Source organism: Xenopus laevis, chromosome 5L (assembly GCF_017654675.1).
Source record: "Xenopus laevis strain J_2021 chromosome 5L, Xenopus_laevis_v10.1, whole genome shotgun sequence".
In the NCBI taxonomy this organism is placed as follows: domain Eukaryota; kingdom Metazoa; phylum Chordata; class Amphibia; order Anura; family Pipidae; genus Xenopus; species Xenopus laevis.
Genome location: NC_054379.1, coordinates 127,786,067 through 127,812,940, shown reverse-complemented (window position 1 = coordinate 127,812,940; position 26,874 = coordinate 127,786,067). Strand labels below are relative to the sequence as shown.

The window sequence follows — 26,874 nt, the reverse complement described above, 5'->3', positions numbered from 1 at the left end:
GGGTATTTTTTAAAGATATGCACTATTACTGAGGACAGGATTTGGAAAATACTGATCATACACTGCCTGTACAAATATCTGGCCTTCCTCAAGCAACACAAGTAATTTCAATAAGCTCTTGTTCTTGTCACAGTATCCATAGTGAGAATAGGGGCATCAAATGGGCTCAATCAAGCCTTAGAAAATACACTCTTTTTAGTGATGTACTGGAAAACGAGTGAAGATTGGGGGTGCATACTTTTTATTTTTTTATTTTGCTTTTGATGGTCCTGGAACTTAAAGTTTATATATCTTTAAACCTTTCTGTATTTTCAAAATGTAATTAGGATTGTTTTAAGTAATGTGAATATCTGCACCTATGCCTCATTGGCTTTAGTGTGTATGCCTGATTGGAAACATGTGGATAAAAGGGGCATAAACAACATTTTACATTATTAATTGTGTTTTTTGCTTAGTAATAAAAAAAAAAATATTCTCTTCTCTTTCATAGTCAAAAAAGCCTGGTAAAGTTCGAGTGACAGTGAAGCCTCATTTATTGTTTAAGGTATGTTGATTTAATATGATTTAAAATGATCTCGCAGGGATATTGAAAATGTCTAATTGATTGGGAGGATTAAATTGTATGTGGGCTAAACATAATCATCAAGGGGGGTATTTTTATCAAAGGTCGAGTTTTTGAGGTTTTTTTTTTTACCTCAAATAAACTCACAACCCGAATGTTTGCTTATTTATGAAAAAAACCTGAATATAAAAAACTCTATTGAATGCAATTGGGGAAAAACTTGAATACCTCAAATTTAATGAGTTTAAAGGCTAAAAAAAAAACCTAGAATACCTCAAATTTATATAGTTTTCAACACAAACCACTGTAAAAAACCCGAAAATCATGAAGGCACAAAACATCTTCAAATGGTTAAAGAAACCTCTGCCATTGACTTCTACATGACCTCAACAGGTTTTAGCTGTAGTATTTTCATTTTTTTTTCCCCTGAAAAAAAAAGATCTTTTTTGTAAAACTTCCCTGAAAAACTCGACCTTTGACAACCCCTAAATGTGCTTGTCCAATGTATTCTTAAATTTACTTCTGAGACAGATAGGGCAGTTTTTTTTATTGGGCTTAATACTCCATACTTGCATGTACTGCGTTTAATACTTAAACGCAGTACATGCAAGTATGGAGTTCAGGAAGAATATTCCAGCAACAGAAGCTTTATTATGCACAGTCAAAATAGTGAATCACAGTATAAAAACAAAAACACTTGATTTGCTTCCTGTATCCATATACCGATCCTCCTATCTTGCAGCTGCCTACTTCATATCACTTAACCTCACTTAAAACTTTCGTGCCTTCTGAACTCTCACACATATTAGATCGGTCATCAGCAGTTTGCCTTTTGTTCAAGAGAGAGAGAGAGAGAGAGAGAGAGAGAGAGAGAGAGAGAGAGAATATATTATTTAGACACATTCTGCAAGTATTGACAGCACTCCAAGGATATTCCTTTGACGAAGGCTCCAGGAAGGAGCTGAAACGTTGGATTTCCAATAAACCTTCACTGATGTATAATTATCGCTGAGTTGTGAATATCCTTGGAGTGCTGTCAATACTTGCAGAATGTATATATATATGTTTAGCAAAATGACCTACCATCCCTGCAATTCTGTTTCCTTTTTTGATACATTAATACATTCACACATCACTAAATGCATTGTTCCCCTTTTTTAAAAAAAACTAAGCACTTAGAGCATCCTTATCGGCTTTTGTGAGGGTTTCCCTACAGGCTTCATAACACACTGAGCCCTAAGAACTAGAGAAAAACCAATGAAAAGTTAAACAAATTAAAATTGGCTGCATCTATCAGTCCAAGAGAAAATGGGGTGCCCACGGTCTTTGCTGATCGATCCCAACTTAATAAACACAAATTGAGTATACTATTTTACTGTCATATTGGGTATACTGAGAGCTCTTTATTTCTTATCAGCCTCTTGAGCAGCAGCACGGAATTGTTCCAGACCAAGATGCAGAATTCCGTCTCTTTGACCGTGTTGTTAATGTCCGGGAGAACTTTTCTGTCCCACTAGGGCTCCGAGGCACTGTCATAGGGATTAAAGGAGGTAACTGTTCTCTGCTTGGTACATTAATGAGCACTACGTTTAAAGACGGAACCAAGAACAAAATCAATTATGTGATTATAGATATTTTTATTGTTTTTATTATCTTCTGTTAACTGATTTACTTTGATAAAGTTTCTCAATTTAGGGTGCCATTAATAGGTATTCGAATATTTCCCTCCCAGTTGTCCATAACAAAATGCCCGCTTTTTTTTTTTGGCAGCTTTTGCTTTCTGTTTTCCTCTTTCTGATATATATGTCCCAACCACGCAGCTATCACAGAATTCTAGTAAAGCGCCTACTATTTGCATGGCTGGTATTTTCTTCCCATGATTCACCTCCTATTATCTCAGCAGTATTCTCTGCTGTTCATTTCCTTCACTTAGGTTGCAGCTCTGTCTTGTTATTCACTCCGCAGCATCTTTTTACCTCTTTCTCTAGCAATCTTCCTCTCATATTTTTTTATTCATACTCCATTAAATTGCTCCTTTACATGCATTTTACCCTTCTCTTCAATTTTTTTTTTAACTGTTTTGCGCTTTTTTGATATTTAGCCTAATGAAAATCACCCAAAGCTTCTGTATCTTGTATTTTATGCAGACTGTCGCACAGTTCTTCTCTTATTGCAAACAGAGGTGAAAACATTCTAAGTAGGTTATCCAATAAGCCTATAGTACTGATAGGATTTCAGGATTGCTAGATTTTTCCTCTGGTTTTTCATATATGGAAATACACCTTAAAGGATAAGTAAACCTTTAAAATAAGTGTATTCTAAGCACTTTTGTATTTTACATTCATTATTTATTTATTTTTAATTCCAAGATATTAAGGGATACATGTACTGAGCAGCCTTCTTTCTCTCTCCTGACAACTTCCTTGATTACTTGGTGGTCAGACTGGTGGGAAAGTGACCAGCAGGTGGTGCTGTTGGAACAAAATTCATTAATATTAACAGCACATGTATCCCATAATATCTTGGAATAAATAATGAATGTAAATGACAAATGTGCCTAGAATAGCACCCTCATCAATTTTAGATTCACTTATTTTAAAGGTTTACTTATCCTTTAAGGCACACAAGCATATATTTCACTGCAATTTTACAACTAGCGGAGAGGCACCTGTTCAACCATTTCCTTCACTAGAATGTCACCACTAGTGTCAGGCAGATTCCTTTGAAGTAAATGAAAAAAAAAATGGAGGTGGATGGTATGCCCCATATGCCGTAGACCTAAGCCCTGTACAGGTATAACTGCATTAATTTGCATCAAACAAAAGTATTTGTTCGGATTAGTTGGTGACCCTTTCTTACAAAAATCATAACTAATCCCTCGAATTCCCACTCTCCAATGAAAAGGTACAAACCCCATTAACCCTTTTTTTTTTTTTTTTTTTTTTTTTTTGTACTGTTGTAAAAATTTTACATGTTTCTTAATTTCTTAGCGGAAAGAGATGCAGATGTGCTGCTTGAAGTCCTGTTTGACGAAGTATTTCCCGGGGGATTAACAATAAGGTATTACAATTTACCACACAATTAAAAATGTGCTGCTGGCATGCTTGTTTTTATCATTCTACTTCCTGCAATTTTTTTTTTTTTTGTAGATGTTCCCAATTTAAAGCTTATCGCTTACCCACAAGTGCCTTAATTAACCTTTCTCATGGGAATCGTGTGGAGACCGGAGGACAGAAACTGACTGCTGTAGTTAAGCCGCAACCAGCTATTAATCACCATGTTTCTGAAAAGGAACAAATGGGAGGCCTCAACCATTCTCCCCGCTCTCTCTTTGTTCCTACAAAGGTGAGCGTTTACTTTTTCTACTGCTCTAAAACATAAAGTACTGGATTATCACCTCTAATTGTCTGTTAGACTTTGCACATAGTGATAATATAATCCCACATAGGGCTGAATCACTGCAATAAGGGTATAAAGCTTCTAAGGGCATTCTTTAGACACTTACATTCATTTATAAACAGTGGGTAGCCAATCAAATGACTGCTTTCAGTGCTCAGCCTGCAGGTGGTTGAATAAAGCTAAACACTGATTGGTTGCTGTGGGTTACTGCTCAAGTGCAAATTTGCCTGGGGTTTTTAAATGGGCCCACTGTTTTATTTTTATGGCTGGTAAGACCAAAGTTCTACCAGCTTGTTTTTTGCCCTCTGAAGTAGAACATGATTTGAGCTCAGTGCAGTCAGTTTTATATAATTCTTTTTGTTTAATTTTTTTCTCCAAAGCATAAACAGGATGAGGAGTATTACAACGTGTGGCAATCACTGCAAGGCTCTGGGAAATCACCACGTCAAAACGTGCATGGCAAGGTTTGTCCAGTATCATGCATAATTTGTTCTCTAGCTTGTATGCTATATTGCTTATTATCTATATTTGGTTTTAAATTGCCTTAAAACAGTAAAAAAATGCCAATGTTCTTGTATAGGGCATGCATCTACCTCAGGAAAAGAAGCAAGGCCACAGTAATCAATATCATAAGTCAGAAATGGCGAGCAGCCCAAAAAGTCAGTCCAAAAGACAAGATCCAATTAGAAAAAGTAAGTGAAAAAAATGCTTTTAAAATTGTTGGTTTGATTTTATTGTTTACTATTCTACTACTTGTTTTTTCACTTCATCCTTTAATATGTTTTTATCCCAATAATACTGAGAAGTAGATTCTGCTTTCTGCTCATAGTTATGTTCTTAATTCTTTATTGCATTGCTGCACAGGCTGTTGTAACCCGCCCTTTCGAAATTGGTTTCTCACTCTTCTAGAGTACATATAAAACCTTGCTGCCAATTGCTCCCCTAGATTCTGAATGCCAGAATATGACCTAAAACAATCTATAGGAGCAGAAAACACAATACAGAAATATCCGCATAGCCAAGCCCATCACCCTAGAAACAACCTTTAAATCTGCGCAAAAGTATTTTTCATAAATGTACAACAGTGGTGTACCTTTCTAAACATACTCCCCCCCCGCCACTGTGATGGAAAATATGAAATATACTATGACAATCCTTGCTGCTATCACTTTGAATATATATCTATCTACACACACACACACACACACGCCATGAATATCCTGTAAATTATATCCTTATAAACAGTGCTTAGTGATGTCATCAGTTATCAGAGCTTATTGATGTAATTTCTCTGGACAAGCAGACCAGGATCAGAGATCTAGTCCGTTCCCTAATCTCCAGTCAGAGCGATGCAAGTACTAGGAACAATGGTTTCGGCCATAGAGGCGGTTCCATTTTCACAAATACACCTTCGACCTCTTCAAGCCAGTATTCTAACAACTTGGAAAGGGGGACCCCTTTCCCGACCCCTGTCATTGTCGCAAGAGACAAGAGCGGAACTGCAGTGGTGGCTGAGGCAAGAGAATCTAGCAATCGGTCAATCGTGGGCAACTCCGGAGTGGGTGGTGATATCCACGGATGCCAGCCTACAGGGCTGGGGGGTAATCTGGGACAAGCAGTCAGCACAGGGGCAATGGTCTCCCGAGGAATCCAAACTGCCAATAAATATTCTGGAACTAAGAGCAGTAAAACTGTCCCTAGTCCAATGGACAGATCAGTTCAGAGCAAAACCAATTCGCATCCAAAGCGACAACACTACAACAGTAGCGTACATAAATCGTCAGGGAGGCACATGAAGTCGAGCAGCACTGGCGGAAGCCAGACAGATTCTCCTGTGGGCAGAAATCAATGCAGTAAAGTTATCTGCAATACACATTCCGGGAGTATCCAACACAAAAGCGGACTTCCTCGGTCGGAATCAGCTGGATCCAGGGGAATGGGAGCTACATCCAGAGACATTCCAACAACTTGTAGATCAATGGGGGACTCGCAGCATAGACCTAATGGCATCTAGACCCAACCGAATAGTGTCAAGATTTTTCTACGTTACAGAGACAGCTTAGCAGTGGGGGTGGATGCCATGACTCAGCGCTGGCAGTTCGGCCTAGCATACGTCTTCCCGCTGCTTCCTATGCTGCCAAGGGTCCTCAAAAAGCTCAAGCAGTCTCGAGTGACAGTAATTGTAGTGGCGCCATACTGGCCTCAAAGAACTTGGTTCCCCGACCTGCACAACCACTTCGGCTAGAGTGCAGACCAGACCTTCTGCAGCAAGGTCCCATAGCACACCACAACCCCAGCCTCTTCGCTTTGACGGGATGGCATTGAGAGGTCTGTCTGGCGGAGCCAAGGACTAGATGAAGACGTTATACCTAGAATGCTGAGGGCTCGGAAAGCCTCATCTTCCAAGTCATACCACAGGGTTTGGCAGTCCTACTCCAAGTGGTGCAGTGAGTCACACTTCCCATTTTTAGAATGACAATTACCTAGAATTCTTTTGTTTATACAACAAGGGCTACAACTGGATCTCAAGCTCAGTTCACTCAAGGTCCAGTTGTCGGCCCTGTCAGTTCTGTTTCAATCTCGATTGGCAAATGAAGACTTGATACAAGGAGTGGCTCATATCGTGCCGCCATTCAGACAACCGGTGGCTGGCTGGGACCTCAATTTAGTTTTAGACGCTTTGCTGGCTCCTCCCTTTGAACCACTACACTCCATGCCAGATACCTGGATCACCTATAAATTAGTGTTCCTAGTGGCAATATCATCAACTAGAAGAGTCTCATGTGCATCGCTATCCCTAATCTTCCACAGGGATAAGGCCGTTCTCCGTACGGTTCCTACCTTTCTACCCAAGGTAGTGTCCGCTTTTCATGTGAAACCAAGAAATAGTTGTCCCTTCTCTATGTCCAGAACCTAAGAATGATAAGGAACGTAGATTCCATAACCTAGACGTCATCAGAGCATTGCGATGGTATGTGGAACGCTCGAAACCTTTCAGAAAATCACAAGCGCTATTTGTTATCCCATCTGGCCCCGTTGGGGTCAGGCAGCCTCAAAAATCGACTATATCAAGATGCATCAGAGAAGCAATAAAACAAGCATAATCTGCAAAGGGAAGATCACCGCCTGAAGGACTCGGGGCCCATTCCACTAGAGCGATGGGAGCCTCCTGGGCATGGCGGAACTCTGCTTCCTTGGAGCAGATCTGTAGGGCGGCTACCTGGTCTTCTGCTCACACATTCTCTAAATTTTACAAAGTTGACACATATTCTTCTGCCGAGGCTTCCCTCGGGCATAAGGTGTTGCAGTCAGTACTTAAATAAATCTGCAGCACATACTAATATTTAGCTCATACCCACTCTGCTGTTTTGGGACTGCTTTGTTAAGTCCCCATGGTTCCCTGTGTCCCCCTAAGATGACAGAGAAAACAGGATTTTTGATACTCACCGCCCTTGACGAGCTATTGACCGTTTGGTCGAGTTTTTTGTTCAGTTCCACTGTTACTTTCTGTCTGTTATGAGAGTTTAAAAGATTATTTAGCAGCTTTTGGAATAAACTGAAGAGTAATGTACAGTGTATGGGGTAAAGCCTGATGGGCACGCCCCTTAATTAATTTCAAGTGTCCTGCCTCCTGGAGGATGGAGCTTAACCCAATGGTTCCCTGTGTTCCCCTTATGACTACAGAGAAACAGATTAAACGGTGAGTATCAAAAATCCTGTTATCTGTCACATGACTCACTGATACTTGTGCAGTATAATAAATAAATTACCCCCTGTTGCAAAATATGAGGATCTTTATGTTTTACAATAGGGGGTACTTTATAACTATATAATATTATGACACAGAAATTCAGACTAACTTCTGAAAACCAGAGGTGTTCAAATCATACCTGAGACATTGCAAGGCAAAAAAAGATACTCTAGATCTTCTATTTACCGCAAGGAGTCATTAAAAGATTGGTGCATCCTAACCAGCTCAGTTGCAAGTGTGCATTGGCCAGATGAGGGACCCTGTATATGTTCTGTGACCCTGCATAGCAGTGCTCTCCCACAGCTCAGTACTCAGTACTGAACAAATATCTTCAACTTTGATTCTTCCAGAATCCCTATCTCCACAATCCCAAAATGACCAAATCTAAACTCTCCCACTGCACCAGAATTGACCGAATCCTAGTTCCTTTCTGCCAGGGAGCCGGGAGCTCCCTCCAGGGAGGTTGTCAGGATCAAGGAGGAAGACCTCTAGTGGGAGCAAGGTCGCGGTATCCGAAGGGTTAAGCAGAATCAGTAGTAGTGGTCACAGGCAGGAGTTAATGAGGGCAGGCAGATTAGATGCAAAAGTCCAAAGTCCAGGCAGAGTTCAATAACACAGGCAGGTAATGGGAAACACAGACAGGGAGCAGGAATCAAGGCTGGAAGCAGGAATCAGGGCTGGGAGCAGGAATCAAGGCTGGAAAACAGGCAGTACAGGAACCCAGGTTCAGATGTGATTTGAATCCTATTCTTGGGCGCCGTCACAATGTTTTGGGCGCCCTTTTATGACGAGATCCCGGCACCAGTGATGACATCATCATGCAGCGACGCTGCAGCCATGTGTTCAGCATGGGCGCCGCCATCTTGGATCTTCACTGTGACCGCCTGGAATGTAAACAGTGCCGTCGGGTACTTCTGACAGTCCTGACAGTACCCCCTCCCCCACGGGGGGCCTCTGGACCACCAGGACAAGGCTTTTGGGGAAACTTAGTGTGGAAATCCCTCACAAGACGAGGAGCATGAACATCAGAGTGTCCTTCCCAGGAGCATTCTTCAGGGCCAAAGCCCTTCCACTTGATGAGGTACTGAAGCGAGCCCCTGGAGATTCTGGAGTCAAGGATCTTTTCCACCTCATATTCTTGTTGACCATCCACAGAGATAGTAGGAGGGGGAGACTGGTCAACAGAAAAGCGGTTGGAGGTAGCGGGTTTCACCAAGGAGACATGAAACACGTTGGGGATTCGCATCTCAGGGGGAAGCTGAAGTCTGACAGCCACAGGATTGATCACCTCTGAGATGGAGAATGGACCCACAAACTTCGGACCCAACTTAGGAGATGGCACCTTCAACCGAATGTTCCTGGAAGACAACCAAACTTTATCACCAACCTTGTAGGGAGGAGAGGGTCTACGTCTTCGATCTGCAAACGTTTTGTGAACCAGAGCGCTCTTCTCCAAGTTAGACCTGGTTGCAGCCCAAATAGCAGACATGTGGGCTGCATGGTCATCTGCAGCCGGGACGTCAGACAACACAAAGTCCTGTGGGAAGGCTTGAGGATGTTGACCATACACCGACATGAATGGAGACCTTCCAGTGGAAGTGTGGCAGGCATTGTTGTGAGGGAATTCTGCCCACGGGAGGAGATCAGACCAATCTTGACAAAGGGAAACGTGGTTCCTCAGGAACTGTTCTAAAGCTTGGTTCACCCGTTCAGCTGCTCCATTTGTCTGGGGATGATAAGCAGAGGAGAACTGGAGAGTAATACCCAGATCTTTGCACAGGGAACGCCAAAACTTCGCCGTGAACTGGGAACCTCTGTCAGAGACAATCTCCACCGGGAAGCCATGCAGGCGGAAAATGAATTGAATAAACAACTGTGACAACTCCACTGCAGATGGAAGCTTCCGTAAAGGGATGAAGTGGGCCATCTTGCTAAAACGATCTATGACGACCCAGATCACGGTGTTCCCACTGGAGGGAGGAAGTTCGACTGTGAAGTCCATTGCCAAATGCGTCCAAGGACGAGAGGGGACAGGCAATGGCTGTAGTAACCCGCTAGGGCGAGAATGGCTAGACTTGGAAGTGGCACAAACGGTACAAGCAGCAACAAAGTCTTTGACATCTTTACGAATAGTCGGCCACCAGACTAGACGCCGTAACAGTTCTAGAGTCTTAGCAGGACCAGGATGTCCCGCTTGCTTGGAGCTATGAGTCTGTTGCAGGATAGGCAGACGAAGTTCAGGAGGTACGAATGCCATTCCAATGGGAGTATCAGGAGGGGCAGAAGATTGACCAGCCAGAATTTGATCAGCAAATTGAGGGTACAAAGAAGCGATGATCTTGACAGGAGGAATAATAGGCTCTTGTCTTTCAGGAGTACGATCCACCGGAGTGAAGCTTCGAGACAGAGCATCGGCTTTCCGATTCTTGGAGCCAGGGCGAAAAGTCAAGACAAAGTTAAATTGAGAGAAGAAGAGAGCCCACCTTGCTTGTCTGGGATTCAGCCTCTTGAGAGATTGAATGAACTCAAGATTCTTATGATCTGTGTAGATCGTGACTGGGATCAAGGAACCTTCAAGGAGGTGACGCCACTCTTCTAAGGCAAGCTTAACAGCCAGGAGTTCTCGATTTCCTACATCATAATTTTGTTCTGCAGGAGAGAACTTCTTAGAGAAATACGCACATGGGTGCAGCTTTCCATCAGAGGGATGTCTTTGGGACAGGATAGCTCCAGCTCCAACTTCAGAAGCATCCACCTCGATGAAGAAAGGTAACTCCGGATCAGGATGGCGGAGAACCGAAGCAGAAGTGAAGGCATCCTTCAAGGATTGAAAAGCTTCTATAGCAGGCGGGGGCCATGAGCTGGGTTTACCCCCTTTTCGGATGAGGGCCAGGATAGGAGCAATACGAGAAGAGAATCCCTTAATGAATTGCCGGTAGTAATTGGCAAAACCAATAAATCTCTGGATTGCCTTAGTGCTCAGCGGTAGGGGCCACTCTTGGATTGCAGACACTTTCACAGGATCCATCTCGAAACCCTCTGGGGAGATGATATAGCCCAGAAAAGGAATCTTGGACACTTCAAACACACATTTCTCCAGTTTGGCAAAGAGAGAGTTCTTCCTCAAACGAGAGAGTACTTCCTTCACCTGGGAGCGATGGCTTGCAAGGTCCTTGGAGAAAATCAGGATGTCATCTAGGTACACGACCACAAACTTTCCCAAGAGATCCCGGAAAATGTCGTTCACGAATTCTTGAAAGACAGCGGGGGCATTGCAGAGACCAAAGGGCATTACGAGGTACTCATAGTGCCCATCACGAGTGTTGAATGCTGTCTTCCATTCGTCACCTTCCCGGATGCGGATAAGGTTATACGCCCCATGGAGATCCAACTTAGAGAAGATTTTAGCCCCCTTCAGTTGGTCAAAAAGTTCTGCGATCAGAGGCAAGGGATACCGGTTCTTAACAGTGATTTTATTAAGACCCCGGTAGTCAATACAAGGACGTAGGCCTCCATCCTTCGTCTCCACGAAGAAGAATCCAGCCCCTGCAGGAGAAGTAGAAGGGCGAATAAACCCCCGCTGGAGATTTTCTTGGATATATTCCTTCATGGCAGCGGTCTCTGCTGGAGAGAGAGGATAAGTGCGACCTCTAGGGGGCATGGTTCCAGGCAGAAGATCGACAGGACAATCGTAGTGACGATGAAGAGGGAGAAATTCTGCAGACTTTTTACAGAAGACATCGGAGAATTCCTTATAGAAGGATGGAAGCGTCTTCAAATCTGATGTAGAAATATTCACCCTCTGGATGGGTTCAGCAGGAAGGCAGTTCTGTTGGCAGTATGGACTCCAACGGGAAACCTGCCCCGAGGACCAATCAATGATAGGGTTATGCAGGCGTAACCAGGGAAGCCCCAAGACGACTGGAACAGAAGGACAGGAAATAATCAGGAACGATAACTTTTCTTTGTGTAAAGTCCCAACCTGCACAGGCAATTCCCCAGTCATCATAGAAATAAACTCGGATTCAAGGGGTCGGTCATCAATGGCGGTTACACGAAGAGGAGGAGTCAATGGAAACAGGGGAACATTCATATACTTAGCAAAGAGAGTGTCCATGAAATTTCCGGCAGCACCAGAGTCAATGAATGCTGAGCCAACTATGGTCTTAGTGGCCAGACGGATCTGTAAAGGTAGAAGAAACCTGTGAGAGTTCTCTTGAGATTTGGGAGCAACATCCCTCACATGAGACTTTCCAGGGTCACCATGAAGAGGGGAACTCTGAGGCTTTACAGGAATAACACCCCTCACACACCCCTCACACGAGTCTTTCCAGAGGAGAATTCTGAAGCTTCACAGGACAAGAGTTGGCAAAGTGGGACTGACCACCACAATAGAGACAAAGTCCAGCTGTACGTCTCCGGAGTTTCTCCTGTTCAGAGAGACGAACTCTTCCGACTTGCATAGGTTCCTCCGGAGGAATAACAGAAGGCTGCTGGGGGGTAGAAGGTAACATCGGTCTTTGGAAGCGAGGTGCCAACAAGGGTTGAAATCTTTTACTGCGCTCCTTCTCCACTTGATGCTCTCTGAGACGAGTGTCCAGCTTAATGGACAGAGCAATCAGATCTTCCAGCAGGTCAGGGAACTCCCTGGAGACAAGATCATCTTTAATTCGAATAGACAGACCTTGATAGAATACAGCCTTATAGGCATTCCAGGAAGTCTCAGCCATTAAAGTTCTAAAGTCAAAAGCATAGTCACTGACACTGCGGTTTCCCTGCCAGAGTTGCAGAAGACGAGAAGGGGCGTTTTGTGACCCGACCCGGGGCATCAAACACAGTATGAAATGCTTGAAGAAAAGCCTTGGCATCAAAAGTCACTGGAGAATTCTTCTCCCAAAGAGATGTTGCCCACTCAAGCGGTTTGCCCACCAAACGAGACATCACATACCCCACCTTGGAACGTTCATTGGGGAAGTGCGAGGGTTGAAACTCGAACTGGATCTGGCACTGTGTAGCGAAACCTCTGCAAGCTTGTGGGTCCCCACTAAAGCGAGGAGGAGGCGGAATGCGAGGCTCACCAGACGAGGAACCTGCGGTAGACGAGACGGCCGCCATGGGAGGGTTTACAGCAGCTTGGGAAGCAGGGGGCGCTGGAGGCATACGAGAGAGAAGGGTATCGAGTGCCTGCCCTATGCGGTACTGCTGGGCTTCATAATCCTCCATGCGGGATGCCAGTCCGCGGAGCGCTCGTCCGACATCAGGCGTAGCTTCCTCAGTAGGATGCATGGCCCAAGAATAATGTCAGGGAGCCGGGAGCTCCCTCCAGGGAGGTAGTCAGGATCAAGGAGGAAGCCCTCTAGTGGGAGCAAGGTCGCGGTATCCGAAGGGTTAAGCAGAATCAGTAGTAGTGGTCACAGGCAGGAGTTAACGAGGGCAGGCAGATTAGATGCAAAAGTCCAAAGTCCAGGCAGAGTTCAATAACACAGGCAGGTAATGGGAAACACAGACAGGGAGCAGGAATCAGGGCTGGGAGCAGGAATCAAGGCTGGAAAACAGGCAGTACAGGAACCCAGGATCAGATGTGATTTGAATCCTATTCATGGGCGCCGTCACAATGTTTTGGGCGCCCTTTTATGACGAGATCCCGGCACCAGTGATGACATCATCATGCAGCGACGCTGCAGCCATGTGTTTAGCATGGGCGCCACCATCTTGGATCTTCACTGTGACCGCCGGGAATGTAAACAGTGCCGTTGGGTACTTCTGACAGTCCTGACACTTTCCCAGCCACAAAATGGCTCAAATATTGTCCCAACACAAACTGTTTCAGATTCTTCCTCCTTACCAACACCCAAACTGGCCAAAAACCTTACCCCCTAGCACTTCATTCCGGAAATGTAATGCACCTTCATCTCTGCCAGTTACATATCTAAGAATTTCTGCTCTCATTGCTTGTAACTGAGCAGCTTTAAAATCTTCCTGAATTATTTACTCCAATAATATGTGTATATTTGATCCAATAGCTTGTTTATGTTTTCCTTTATAGTGAAAGAAGATTTCAAGTTTCAAAAGCATGAGAGCCATATGCAGGGTGTGTTAAACAAACAGGTGAGCTGCTTTACGGATGTTGCCAACTTAATGGTTTCTTTTTACAAAATCCGTCCATTGTCATAAGCATAGACCTCCCTAAGGAAATATGCTGTGTGGATAAATTAAAGTGCTGGGCATGGGCCTGTGCTTCTCTGAGAAAGGCAGTATTAGTTACGAGGGTGCTACTGATATAGGTTTAATTGCTATGGTGCTAATGAAGCCATTAATGAAGGAAAAGAATTAAGAAACATCCAGTGCATGTAAATGTGTTCATTATGAACTAATTAGGTCTAATTATGTCCTAGATGCTTATTTGTTATTGGGGGGTTGATTTGCCTAGGAACTATCATAACTGGTTGTAGTGCCTCTTTAATAGAACATTAATGGGATTAATAAACTTGACTATTGATGTTTTGTTACAGAATACATCAGATTCTGTGAAGCAAGTAAAACTGTTGAAGCGAAATGACAATCTCTGTGAGGCTGAGAAAGTTAATCCTAAGGCTTCAGAAGGAAAGGTAATGGATGTGGTTTTTATTGTTTTGTTTTTTTAAAGAGCCACTATTTCTTCAAAATATCCTGCATAGTTGTTCTTCATGCATACCTTTCTGTAAAGGTAAAGAGGAATTTTTTTTAATTTATTTTTTTTACTAGAGCTAGTTACATTAGAGAGGGCCAGGTTGGGTGACCAAGTTGCCTTTATATTCCCAGCATGGGTCTCCATGCAATAAAGTGCAATCGGCATAAGGGTAATGGCACATGGGAAGATTGGTACTGTTTAAACCGCAGGAATTTACCACATCAGTGTTGGGGAACAAAATGCTGCAAATCTCCACTCACTCAAGAGTAAATAAGCATGTATCACGCTAGGTCCCTAAATAGGATCAGGTATGATTGCAACAATTTGTTTTCTCTTTGAATGGGGTTGATTTGTAGCATTTTGTTCCCTTCCCTCAATGCTGAATTGACAAATCTCCCCATGTGCCTGTCCTTAAAAGAAATCATCTTTCTTAGTAGATTTCCCATGTGCCATTTTTTCCATTAAGAATACCAGGAGTAACGTTTTTTGATACTAAGAAGCTAACAAATGTCATATTACGTGGTGAAATCTTAAATAATGTGGCATGTAGGCAACTTGGAAAGATAAGTGTAAATCTGATTGTGCTTGACATTGTTTACTTAAACTACTTTTTTTTTTATTTATTTATTTTTTAATTCTTAGTCAAATAGCGAGTTTGAAAATTTAATCGCATCCCTGAAAGTTGCAAATGAAGAGCAGACACAGCCTGCACCCCAAACCCAAGACAAGAGCTCTAGTGCAGAACACTTGTCCCCTCAGTCTTTTGCCATGGTTGGTATATTTGAGTCTTATGTGTTTGCTTTAGAACACAAATTGTAATATTTTAATGCTAAGTGGACTTAGTTTCTTGGTTACTGAATTCCCCACTCTTAAAATGAATCATGTTCTGTTGACTATCTTTTTGTATTGTTTAAATGTCCAAGATGTGAAGAGCCCCTTAAATAGCTTACTTGTTTTTGGACTATAGCAACAAACTGGGTGAAATACTATATGCAAAAGTAGTGTAATATGTTTTATGCTTTGGTATTAGAAAGGAACTCAAATGTTAAAAGAAATCCTCAAGATTGACAGCTCAGACTCTACAGACCAGCACAAAGAAGGAGATATTGTCACAGCACCGACTCAGCGCAGACAAACCAAACAGATAGGTATAAAACACATTTCTCAAACTGATAGTCGGAGCAACTTCTTGTTGTGTTGTCGGCAGTTAGATTTGGAGTGTTTCAGTGCCCTTGTTACATTTTGGGGGTCTATTTATCATGCTGAGTAAAAATTGGAGGAAAACATCACCAGTGTTGTTTCCCACAGCAACTGATCAGATCTTTGCTTTTGTTTTCTAGCTTGTAGGTGACTGTTTGCTATGAGCAACATCGCAGGTGGTGTTTTCCTCCAAATTTTACTAATCACTTTACTTTACTAATCACTTAAAAGCATCTTAGGGCAGTTAAGTTCTTTTGTCTGAAAAAAGGACTGTTACGTTTTCAGGTAATAATTTCCTCAAACTGTTTGAACAATCACTTTTGGGGGTTTCCCATAAAGGCAGTGGAGATTGGGGGGGGGGGTGGACAAAGCACCTAGTAAGCGACTGTACCTTTTTAATGTTGTTTAATGTTTTTTTTTTTTTTAATTTGTCTTCTCGTATGTACACTGTATGAGCAAAAGTATTCAGGCCTGTCCAAGGCCATCTCATTTCCAAACCAAGGGTATCAATATGAAGTTGGTTCTCCCTTCGCTGCTATAATATTTTTTACTGTTCTAGGAAGGCTTTCTACTAGATTTTGAAACAAGGGTGGAATTTTTAATTTACTGTAATTCGGCCACAAGAGCATTAGTATGGTGGGGCACTTCTGTTGGGGATTGTACTCGGCTTGCAGTTGGCATCCCGCAGGTGTTCATTTTGGTTGGGATCAGGGTTTTGTGCAGGCAATTCTAGTAATTTCAGTTCCATCTCAGCAACCCCATTCTGTACCGACCTCTTTTTGTGCACTGGGCATTATTGTGCTGAAACAGGAAAGACCCTTCACCCAAACTTCTGCCACAGAGTTGCAAGCATAGAATTGTCAAGAATGCCATTGAGTTCTGTAATCTTAAGGTTTGCTTTAAATGGAACCACAGGCTCTATTCCAAGCCAAGGAGAAGAACCTAAGATTGTTATTCTTCCTCCAACAAACTGTTCCATCAGCATTATGCATACACATTAGTATAGTAGAGTATATTTTCTTGGTACCATAGAAACACATTGATTCTGCCTAGAGTTGTGTGTACTTTGGAAAGCATATCTAGTGAATAGAGATGTGATTATACTGGGATGAAAACACACACTCTCACAGGTAATAACCTCCTTATAAATGATAAGACTTCACTCAATCATTTTCAGTCTTTTTCCCCTGTTGTTAATCAAGAGCAAGGAAACAAAAACAATATCGCTAACCAACTCCGATATTTGAGTCAATGCTACCCTAGTGAATTCACTGTGACCGAAATTGTTGTGTTCCTACATAAAATCAGTGATATTGTTTTTTTTTTAATTGTAATTGTTTTTCTTATAGGCAATTAAACACAACTCAGGGATGGTTGTTGTTTATTAAGAGGAGAAATACTTTATAAACAAGAATCAAGCTGAAATAAAAAGCAGCTTACTTCAAACCAGCATTTGCTATGCCTACATTGTAGAACAACTGAGGGATATTCAGACTGGAGCTTGGTCTTTGACCATAATAAAACACTTTTTTTTTACTTTTGCAAATGGCAGTGCAGCAGCCTGTTCTTTATGGTATGACTTAATACCACTGGCAAGGCTTAATCTGCATGAGCACCCATCCAACAAGGATATCGCAAGGTGGTTGTTGCTCTCTTAACTACCAATCAGAATATTCAGATTGGAAATCCGTTCCATACGTTTACACAGATCTAATGACCTGCTCTACTGGTTAAAAAAAAAGGAGAGAAGGAATGAATCCATCATGAAAGCCAGTCTAATTTACTAGCACACTTTGCAAATGTACTCCAGTGCAGTACCTATAGTAGAAGCTTTCATTATTCTACCTGTAGTAGACGATTGTTATATATTACTGCTCTGGAGGAGCTTCTTCAGTGTTAGTGAATGAGGTCTGTGGTCTAAATTATGGGGAACCTTACAGGAATCAAACCCGGAACACCCTGTCCTTGTAACGTGTTGGTAAATCCTTAATGTCTCTTTACCCAAAGTGCCAAAGAAAAGAACTAAAGGGAGCATACTATAATAAAAATTTTGGCATGCTTTCTTTATATCGGGCTGCTTAAATGGAACAGTAACATATATTTTAATTTTATGGTGCTACAATATATATATATATATATATATATATATATATATATATATATATATATATATATATATATATATATATATATATATATATATATATATATATATATATATATATATATTGTAACGGTTGTAAGATATGTTCAGTATATGACTCAGGGATCTATGCACCAGTCTCCTAGCTGTTGGCAGCTCCCTGAACATCTTAAAGCAAGGTTATTGTAAGCTGTCTCTCCGTTCCAATACAGTGTAGATTATTGGCAGCCTTTTTGATTAGTTGTGTACATATGTGTTTGTCTTGTTATTGTAGCTGCACACATGAACAGGCCTCAGGGAGCTGGTCCAGCTTTCAACGCACCGACCCCAGAATTGCTACGGTCACCACTGATTCCACAGCCACCTCCCATGGGGACTCCGGTGTCGGAACTTTCCCGTATCTGTAGTTTGGTTGGAATGCATCCACCAGAGTTCTCCTTCCTGCGAACCCCCCAGGTGCTGTATATGCTACTAGTTACAGCTAAAGCTAGTCCTCATGTTATAATATTGTGTACACTAGAGGATCAAGAAGAGGCTTTCTTCTGTTTAAAGGGATACTGTCATTGCAAAACATGTTTTTTTCCCAAAACACATCAGTTAATTGTGCTGCTCCAGCAGAATTCTGCATTGAAATCTGTTTTTCAAAAGAGCAAACAGATTTTTTTTATATTTCATTTTGAAATCTGACATGGGGGTAGACATATTGACTGTTTCCCAGTTGCCCCCAGTCATGTGACTTGTGCTCTGATAAACTTCAGTCACTCTTTACTGCTGAACTGCAAGTTGGAGTGATATCACTCCCCCCCCAACAACCTAACAAAAAAATAATGGGAAGGTAAGCAGATAGCAGCTCCCTAACAAAAGATAACAGTTGCCTGGTAGATCTAAGAACAGCACTCAATAGTAAAAGCCAAGTCCCGCTGAGACTGATTCAGTTACATTAAGTAGGAGAAATAACAGCCTGCCAGAAAGTAGTTCCATCCTAAAATGCAGGCACAAGTCACATGACTGGGGGCAGCTGGAAACTGACAATATGTCTAGCCCCATGTCAGATTTCAAAATTGAATATAAAAAAATCAGTTTGCTCTTTTGAGAAATGGATTTCAGTGCAGAATTCTGCTGGAGTAGCACTATTAACTCATTCATTTTGGAAAAAACATGTTTTCCCATGACAGTATCCCTTTAAGATATGACAATGTAGAATCTGATACTGATGAAATGCTCAGACCATTCTCATATGACCAGTCCCTGAAGTCTTGGACAACTGCAGATAAACAATTTTGGTAAAAACATTCAAATTAGTCTCAGTTGATCAACTTGACACACAATAATTTCATAGGTGTCTTGCCCTTTTTTTTATTCTTGAGAGCCCAATCCAGAAATTGTTACATGTTGAATGAACCTCTGCCCAGTATGGATTGCCGTGAGTCAATACCTCTTTACTATGGTTGATTCTGTAGGAATATTTGAGTATACAGTGTCCCACAAAAAAAGCATACATTTTGTTCTTCTTTGACACAACCCTGCAGAGTATTCAGATGATGCGAAGAATGTATGTATGCATCAGCCCTAGAAATCTGTCCCTTTTTTTTTTTTAACCTGCCAAATAAGATCTGTTTCTTACAGGCGCTGACCGCATGTCAAGTGAAGCTGTCAAATGGTTTAATCATAGCTGGGCCCCCTTGTCATACAGAAAATGAAGCCAAGGAGAAAGCTGCTTTATTTGCTCTTCAGAGGCTGGTAAATAAATACCACTTTATTTTCTAGACAGAAGCAGCATTTTACCCCATTTAAAATTGACTACATTTGCATTATTTTTTATAAGACTACCTGATGTAAATAGGATCAATTTATTTATAGAAGTATTTTCAAGTGCACAATTTTGTTTTTCCCTTGCAGTGTGCAAAGGTAGTGTGTCTGTTGCAGAAACCCATCTGTACCTTAAAACATACTCTACTCCTGTATAAATGTATATCTTTTTTCTAAATACAGAGCTCAATCAGTTTCCCATTACCACCACCACCAGCAATGTTTCCCACCTATCCGCATCTCGGAGCTGCTTTACCCACCGGACAGATGCCCCCGGTCTTTTCACCAGCAGCAGGTAAGTTTAGAAGCTGCTTACAAATGTGGAGATCAAATAGGATCCCTATGGTTAAAAGTCCATTTATCGGTAATACACATCCTAGCAATGTCACTACTGACATGATGTTTGACCAAATGGATTCACCAAAAGTCTGTTTGTAGCTTGAGCCATTTGTTGTCACTCTCAGCTCAACAACTCTGATTAAGAATATGGCAACGTAAAGTCAGGTGAAGTCCGAGTAGCTTGGCTTCAAGTGCTAAAGTGGATCATGAATAATTGATTCTCTTATTTGTATTAATACATAGAGAGATAGGTGTATAATATTGCTAAATTCTAGAATGCAACTGGGATGTAACACAACCGCGGCTGAGCCAAAGTTTTCCTAAAAACCCAGCCTCTCTGATTTCTGTGACCCTTCCTCAACATTTTCTCGGTTCTTTATGTGCTTTCTCTGATTTCCTCTTACTCCCTTTCCTTTCATATATCTAAAACTTTTTCTCCCACTTGATCCTCATGTGATCTTCCATTCTTTCAGCTGATCTTCTGTTAAGGCTCAGTTTTATTATTACTGTTACTTCTTATTATTTGAAATTCCAAAGTAGAGTATTGAGTAGTTGATGTATTGGCATTTTGAGTCAGAGCTTATCACTTTTATTCCTGCAGCGCCACACGTATTTGCTCCCGTAACATGGAGACCTCAGATACAGATCCCTAAACCTTACTACCCAGGCCCATATCCCAGCAATACACCCGTGGTGAGTCATGTGCCAGCAGGCATTCACAACCAGTTTGTACCACTCCAGGTAAGTGGCTCGGCATAGGAACTTTAAATTATAAATGTGTGTTCATTTATATTGTCCTTTAATATGAAGTTTTTTTTTTTTGTTTTTTTTTTGGAATAGCTAGATTTCTAGTTAAAGGGAACACTATAAACAAAAAGGCTAATTTATTAACACTTGGCCAGTTTGCACTAGTGCCGACCCACAGCAACCAATGGGCTTGTTGCTTTAATTGTTTTATAGGCAGTTGACATAACAAAGCCAACCACAAATTGGTTGCTGTGGGTGACTGTCACATCAAGGTTACCCCAATTTTAGGAAAAAAAGTCCAAATGTTGTATTGTGATCAGAAAAAGTAAAGGATTTGGCAGCTTATCTGCAAGTGTATGGGGACCTCCCACAGGCCAAAAATTGTCCAGATCTTGATGGAGCAGGTTTAATGCCGTCCTCATCCCACTGGCTGGTACTCCCGATATCCCTGCCTTTAAATAGGATGTGATGCAGCCAAACTTGGACACCTCAGGTACATAGGAATGGGATGCCCCTTTTAGTGAAAAACTTAATTATTTCTTTAATGACCCACTGCTAAAGAAAATATGTATTTAAAGACCTTAACCTTAAGAGATAACAACACTTTAGCCAATGGAAGTGTATCTTTCTAGGGGAAGCGCTTTAAACAATTAAACTTCAGAGAGAGCAGGACATTTTCTTCCTATGTGCATTCTGGGTGCACTTTAACACTTGGTGTAGGAAGTGCAATGTTATCACTGGCACAGATGTCCCCCTTGGATTGTTTATCAAGTGCAGGGGTCAGCAACCTTTACTATCAAAAGAGCCATTTTGCCCCCTCTTCCACTAAAGATAAATAGTCTGGAGCCGCAAAACATAACACAGCTTATAAACATATAAAAGTTTTAACCTTTTTTTTTTTTTTTTTTTTTTAATTTTAACTGTTACAACAACAGAATACAACAAACAGAAGTGCAGTGGGTATGTGTAGGCCTACTTTGAACTAAATTAAACATCTGTTTAATGTGACTTCTGTTTTCTGAAGCTCCATGATGATCTTCCCTCTCTTGTCTTGAGTGTGTGACCACGGTACGGACCATAATGGATCATCTTGCTGCTGCTCGATCTTGCCTGTCACTCCTGGGACGTCTATACAGCCCTCGCACCTGCTGGCGACTTCCTGAGTGTGCGACCGCAGTAAGCTAATCGTTAGCTCACTGCGTTCGCACACTCAAGAAGCTGCCAGCAGGTGCGAGGGCTGTATAGACGATATGACAGGCAAGACTGAGCCGCATGAGGCTTCGGAGCAGCGGGTTGCCTACCCCTGATCTAGTGCATATAAGGGATAAAAAATATGTAAAGAGGTTAAGTTCACTTAAAAATGTCACATTTAGCTTTGGGCTAAACGAGAATCTGCCAAGTATTCCGCCTAGGGAATCTGAGAGCAAAGCATAACATGGCTGAGTATGACAGCGTATGCATTTCTCTTTATAACTGTCTTTTTTTTTTTTTTTGCATTACAGGTAACAAAGCAAAGAGCTGCTTTCCATAAAAGCGCTGAACACAAGGAACCAATACATACATTCCATATATCTTCAGATCATGAGCAGAGTTTGGCTCCAGAAGCCAGCAACCAGAACACCCAAGAATATGCATCTCTTTCCCTGGCATCCCCTCAACCTGCCCAGCCAACCTTAACAGAAAAGGCTTCACCTGGTCCTGTTACACGTCACAGCAAAACCACCCCAGGGTCAGCTGGCAAAAAGAAACCACGCAAATTAGCTGTCAATTTCAGTAGCCCTAAAGCATCGGAATAAACCCCTGTTCTTGTATCCCCCCCCCCCCCCCCCGTTGTGGGGGCTATGCCTTAATATTGTTATGTATAATAGCTGTGATTTGCTGCCATGCATCTTAAATGATATTCCTTGATTTCCGTTTACAGGCCAATGGCATTGAGACAATACCTGTCCAACTATAGCTGCTTCTATTATTCCTGAAGCAGGTAAATCAATTAACAATTCATAAAGAAAGAAAAATGGATTGTGATTTTGAAAGATTGGTGAAAGCACGTGGTGTTAGATTGTTAAGCAGAAATATAATGTCATTGGTATTAACATTCAGATCTAATGGCTTATCCAGTAGAAATCCCTTCATTTCTATCCATTTCTGATTCTCTTAGATGCATTGCATGAAATGTATCTCGGTAATATCCCCTGTGGAAGAGCACTACATTTATCTTTCAGCAAGTGTTCTCAAAGCAGAATTTCATTCCAGGTGAACCAGTTTTGAATTTTTTAGTTAATGCCACCTGGGAGGGGAAACCTTAACCCCTTTTTATGCCAGAGCCTGTAGCACAAAAGGGGTCTAGCCTAGTTGTAGTTAAATACTTCTTTTTTAATTTGTATTTGTGCGATCATTCTATATTCGTAAAATGTGTCAATATTTCTTTGCAACCTGCTTTTAATATTCCTTCGGCAAAGGTACATTTTTTTTTTTAAATACTGGAATTTTTCATTGGATCTTATACAGAACAGTATTTTATTAAAAAAAAAAAAAAACCCAGGAAGGGAAGATTTTATGTGCTAATTTCTCTATTGTTTATAATGTTTTAAAGAAATAACCTTTCATGGCTTATCTACAGTACAAAGTGGCAGATGTTTCTAATTAGCATGTGCTCTTGATTGTTGTATCAGATGTGCAGCTCAGGGTCCATGGCATGGAGCTGGACGGTATATTCTGGAGTTTTCAACACAGAGTTTTCAAAATTGTAAATGAATTGAATTAAATGTGTATGCGATATTACAAGCTTTACCTGACTCAAACCTTTATTGTGCAAGTTTTGTGTTAAAATATTTCTTTTGGCTGATTGTGGTAATTATGCCACTGCTCTGGGCACTTGCCTTGGATGTTGAATCCATTTATAAGATAAACTATTAGTAACTATTAAAGCAGACCATAACCAAACAGTTTGTGTCCAGTTTGCCTATCCACGTGGATGGCCAAAAAGCAATTCTAAGCTGATCGTTCAAATGAGTGGTTCTGAAGAGAGAAGAGAGGGATCAGCCAAAGAGGAATATTTATCAAAGAATGACTTTAGAGATCACCACAATCCACTACAGTGATATTCTGCCTCTCTCCATTAATTTCTATGGGATTTTTAAGAGTACTTATCAATGGGTGAAAGTGAAAGTTCCCCCTTTGATAAATACGCCTTTCAAATCCCATAGAAATGAATGGAGAGTGGCGGAATTTCACTCTAGTGGATTGTGGCGATCTCTAAAGTCACTCTTTGATAAATAAATCCCAAAGTCATCTCAGAGCACTTCTGCAATGAGAAGAGGATTAGTAGATTAAGTTTCTCTTTGGGCCAAGTTATTGGATGGGACACACAATTGTCAAAACTGAAGTCGTTATTCATCTACCGAACACAATAAGTACAAAATTGGCCAAACTACCTAACCTTAACTGTGTGTGTAATCTTGTGGCACACTTGTAGCTGAAAATGGTTGTGACCTAAACTCCATTCAAGGTTTGGATGTGTTATAGGTTTCAGGATGTCTTTGCTGCAATACATAACAGGCTTCCAACTATTGGCAAGGTATAGACTGAGATGTGTGTATTGACTCTGCTCAGGACTGTTACAGTCATATGAAAAAGTTTGGGAAGCCCTCTCAGCCTGCATAATAATTGACTCCACTTTCAACAAAAAAGATAACAGTGGTGTGTCTTTCATTTCCCAGGAACATCTGAGTACTGGGGTGTTTTCTGAACGAAGATTTTTAGTGAATCAGTATTCATTTGTATGAAATTAAATCAAATGTGAAAAACTGGCTGTGCAAAAATTTGGGTAATTTTGCTCATTTGAATGCATGTAACTGCTCAATTCTGATTACTGGCAACACCAAATTGGTTGGATTAGCTCATAAGCCTTGAACTTCACAGGCAGGTGTGTCCAATCGTGAGAAAAGTTATTTAAGGTGACCAATTGCAAGTTGTGCTTCTGTTCTGACTCTCCTCTGAAGAGTGAAGCATGGGATCCTCAAAGCAACTCTCAAAAGATCTGAAAACCAAGATTATTCAGTATTATGGTTTAGGGGAAGGCTACAGAAAGCTATCTCAGAGGTTTAAACTGTCCGTTTCAACTGTAAGGAATGTAATCAGGAAATGGAAGGCCACAGGCACAGTTGCTGTAAAACCAGGTCTGGCAGGCCAAGAAAAATACAGGAGCGGCATATGCCGAGGATTGTGAGTGGTTACAGACAACCCAAAGATCTCCTCCAAAGACCTGCAAGAACATCTTGCTGCAGATGGTGTATCTGTACATCGTTCTACAATTCAGCGCAATTTGCACAAAGAACATCTGTATGGCAGGGTGATGAGAAAGAAGCCCTTTCTGCCACAAACAGTCGCTTGTATGCAAAAGCTCATTTAGACAAAACACAGTCATTTTGGAACAAAGTGCTTTTGACTGATGAGACAAAAATGTTGTTAATTGGTCATAACAAAAAACGATTTGCACGGCGGAAGAACACTGCATTCCACGAAAAACACCTGCTACCTACTGTCAAATTTGGTGGAGGTTCCATCATGCTGTGGGGCTGTGTGGCTGGTTCAGGGACTGGGGACTGAGGGTCGGATGAATTCAACCCAATATCAACAAATTCTTCAGGATAATGTTCAAGCATCAGTCACAAAGTTGAAGTTACACAGGGGTCGGATATTCCAACAAGACAATGACCCTAAACAGAGCAGAGGGAAAAGTACAATATTCTGAAATGGCCGTCGCAGTCCCCCAACTTGAATATCATGGAAAATTTATGGGATGATTTGAAGCAGGCTGTCCATGCTCAGCAGCCATCAAATTTAACTGAACTGGAGAGATTTTGTGGAACGCATCTGAGGCGAATTTGGTCCTCATTCAATGAAACTTCCCAGTGTTTCTAAACAATATCTGATTGAGACATGATCAAATATTAATGAGGCCTTTGTTTTCACTACATACTCAGGCCAACATTGCAATCATCTCAGGCTAATCTTACATTTGTTGAACAAACTCACTGTCACCGCAGAGCTAAAACCCTGTTGTCCCATCAGTGTATATTTGAGTAGTTCTCTTATGTCAAAAGGTGACCAGAGCTACATCTACTGCATACGCCCATGGCAATAATAGAACATATATAAGTAAAATTGTCTTGTACAACAAAGACATTGATTACATTGACGCTTTTGTTTTTATTCCCTTCTCATCATTTTTTATTTTGCCAGACTTAAAGCATGCTCTCCAGCCAGCAGGGCTCCAACTGCACACGAAACATGCCCCCTGAAATAAGGTTACTTTCCAGCTTTTCCCACACTACAAATCTCACTGAATGAATTTGAGAATGGTGGGAGCTGTAGCTAAACACCAGCTTGTGAGCCACAGCTTTGGCCCTGAAAACAACTGACGTTCAGGAGTTTGGTAGACATGCATGCCCAGTAAGTAGCCCTCTATGAAAGGTTCAGAAAAAGTTAAAAAAAAAAACTTTTCTCACACTAACCTCTTCTCCAGACTTGACTCCCATGCAATTTACAGTAGCAGCATGCCCCATCTAGTAAAATTGTTTTGATCAGTGACGGATGGTGATAAAAATGCATGACTGTGGGTGACGAATCTCCCGAAAATGCATCTACATTCAGAATTCTTAAAATCAGTGGTGGTAATTGTTCTGAAGTTGCCTCGGCAGGAAACTTCGGGTGACTTCGCCATATATTGGTTTTACCGCCAGCATTTTTAGTTATTTCCAATGGAGATGGATTTTTGGGAGATTAATTGCCTGCATTTGCGCATACATAATCGCCAGCGACAAATCTCCCCGTCAGCCAGTGCCCTTTAGGTTTTACTATAGGAATTAAATTAAACTCTGGCCCTGGCCAGACACTGTCAGAGTCACAGGTGGAGCCTCAAATGAGCTGTGCCCCCAACATACATTGTCATGAAGCTACAGTTACAAATCTGTGAGTGACCTGTGTCAGGGCCAGAGATCAACATGAAGCTCTACAACAGATTACGGGGTAAGGGGGAGGCGGGAATTTGGACCCTAGAAACCAGATTGCTGAAATTGCAAACTGGAAAGCAGCTTGATAAAAAGCTAAATAACTCAAAAACCGTAAATAACAAAAAATGAAAACCATAGCAAATTGTCTCAGAATATCACTCTCTCAACATCATACAAAAAGTTAATTCAAAGTGAACAACCCTTTAAGCAGGCCACAATAGTAATGGTAGCTTTGAAACT

The 26,874-nt window shown here is 41.5% G+C and overlaps 1 protein-coding gene across 1 annotated transcript in view; it reads left to right on the top strand.

Moving 5' to 3' along the window:
• The window catches only part of xrn1.L (5'-3' exoribonuclease 1-like), a 52,401-nt gene extending 28,993 nt beyond the window's left edge, over positions 1-23,408 (top strand). Inside the window, exons 28-42 of the mRNA XM_018263815.2 lie at positions 491-544; positions 1,980-2,112; positions 3,553-3,622; positions 3,712-3,907; positions 4,342-4,425; positions 4,542-4,653; positions 13,759-13,820; positions 14,225-14,320; positions 15,025-15,153; positions 15,413-15,530; positions 18,000-18,181; positions 19,352-19,465; positions 19,718-19,829; positions 20,475-20,614; positions 22,123-23,408. Of these exons, the coding sequence (XP_018119304.1) occupies positions 491-544; positions 1,980-2,112; positions 3,553-3,622; positions 3,712-3,907; positions 4,342-4,425; positions 4,542-4,653; positions 13,759-13,820; positions 14,225-14,320; positions 15,025-15,153; positions 15,413-15,530; positions 18,000-18,181; positions 19,352-19,465; positions 19,718-19,829; positions 20,475-20,614; positions 22,123-22,416 (1,896 nt within the window). The 3' untranslated portion in view covers positions 22,417-23,408. The remainder of the gene's footprint in view (positions 1-490; positions 545-1,979; positions 2,113-3,552; positions 3,623-3,711; positions 3,908-4,341; positions 4,426-4,541; positions 4,654-13,758; positions 13,821-14,224; positions 14,321-15,024; positions 15,154-15,412; positions 15,531-17,999; positions 18,182-19,351; positions 19,466-19,717; positions 19,830-20,474; positions 20,615-22,122) is intronic.
• Positions 23,409-26,874: the final 3,466 nt, after the last annotated feature.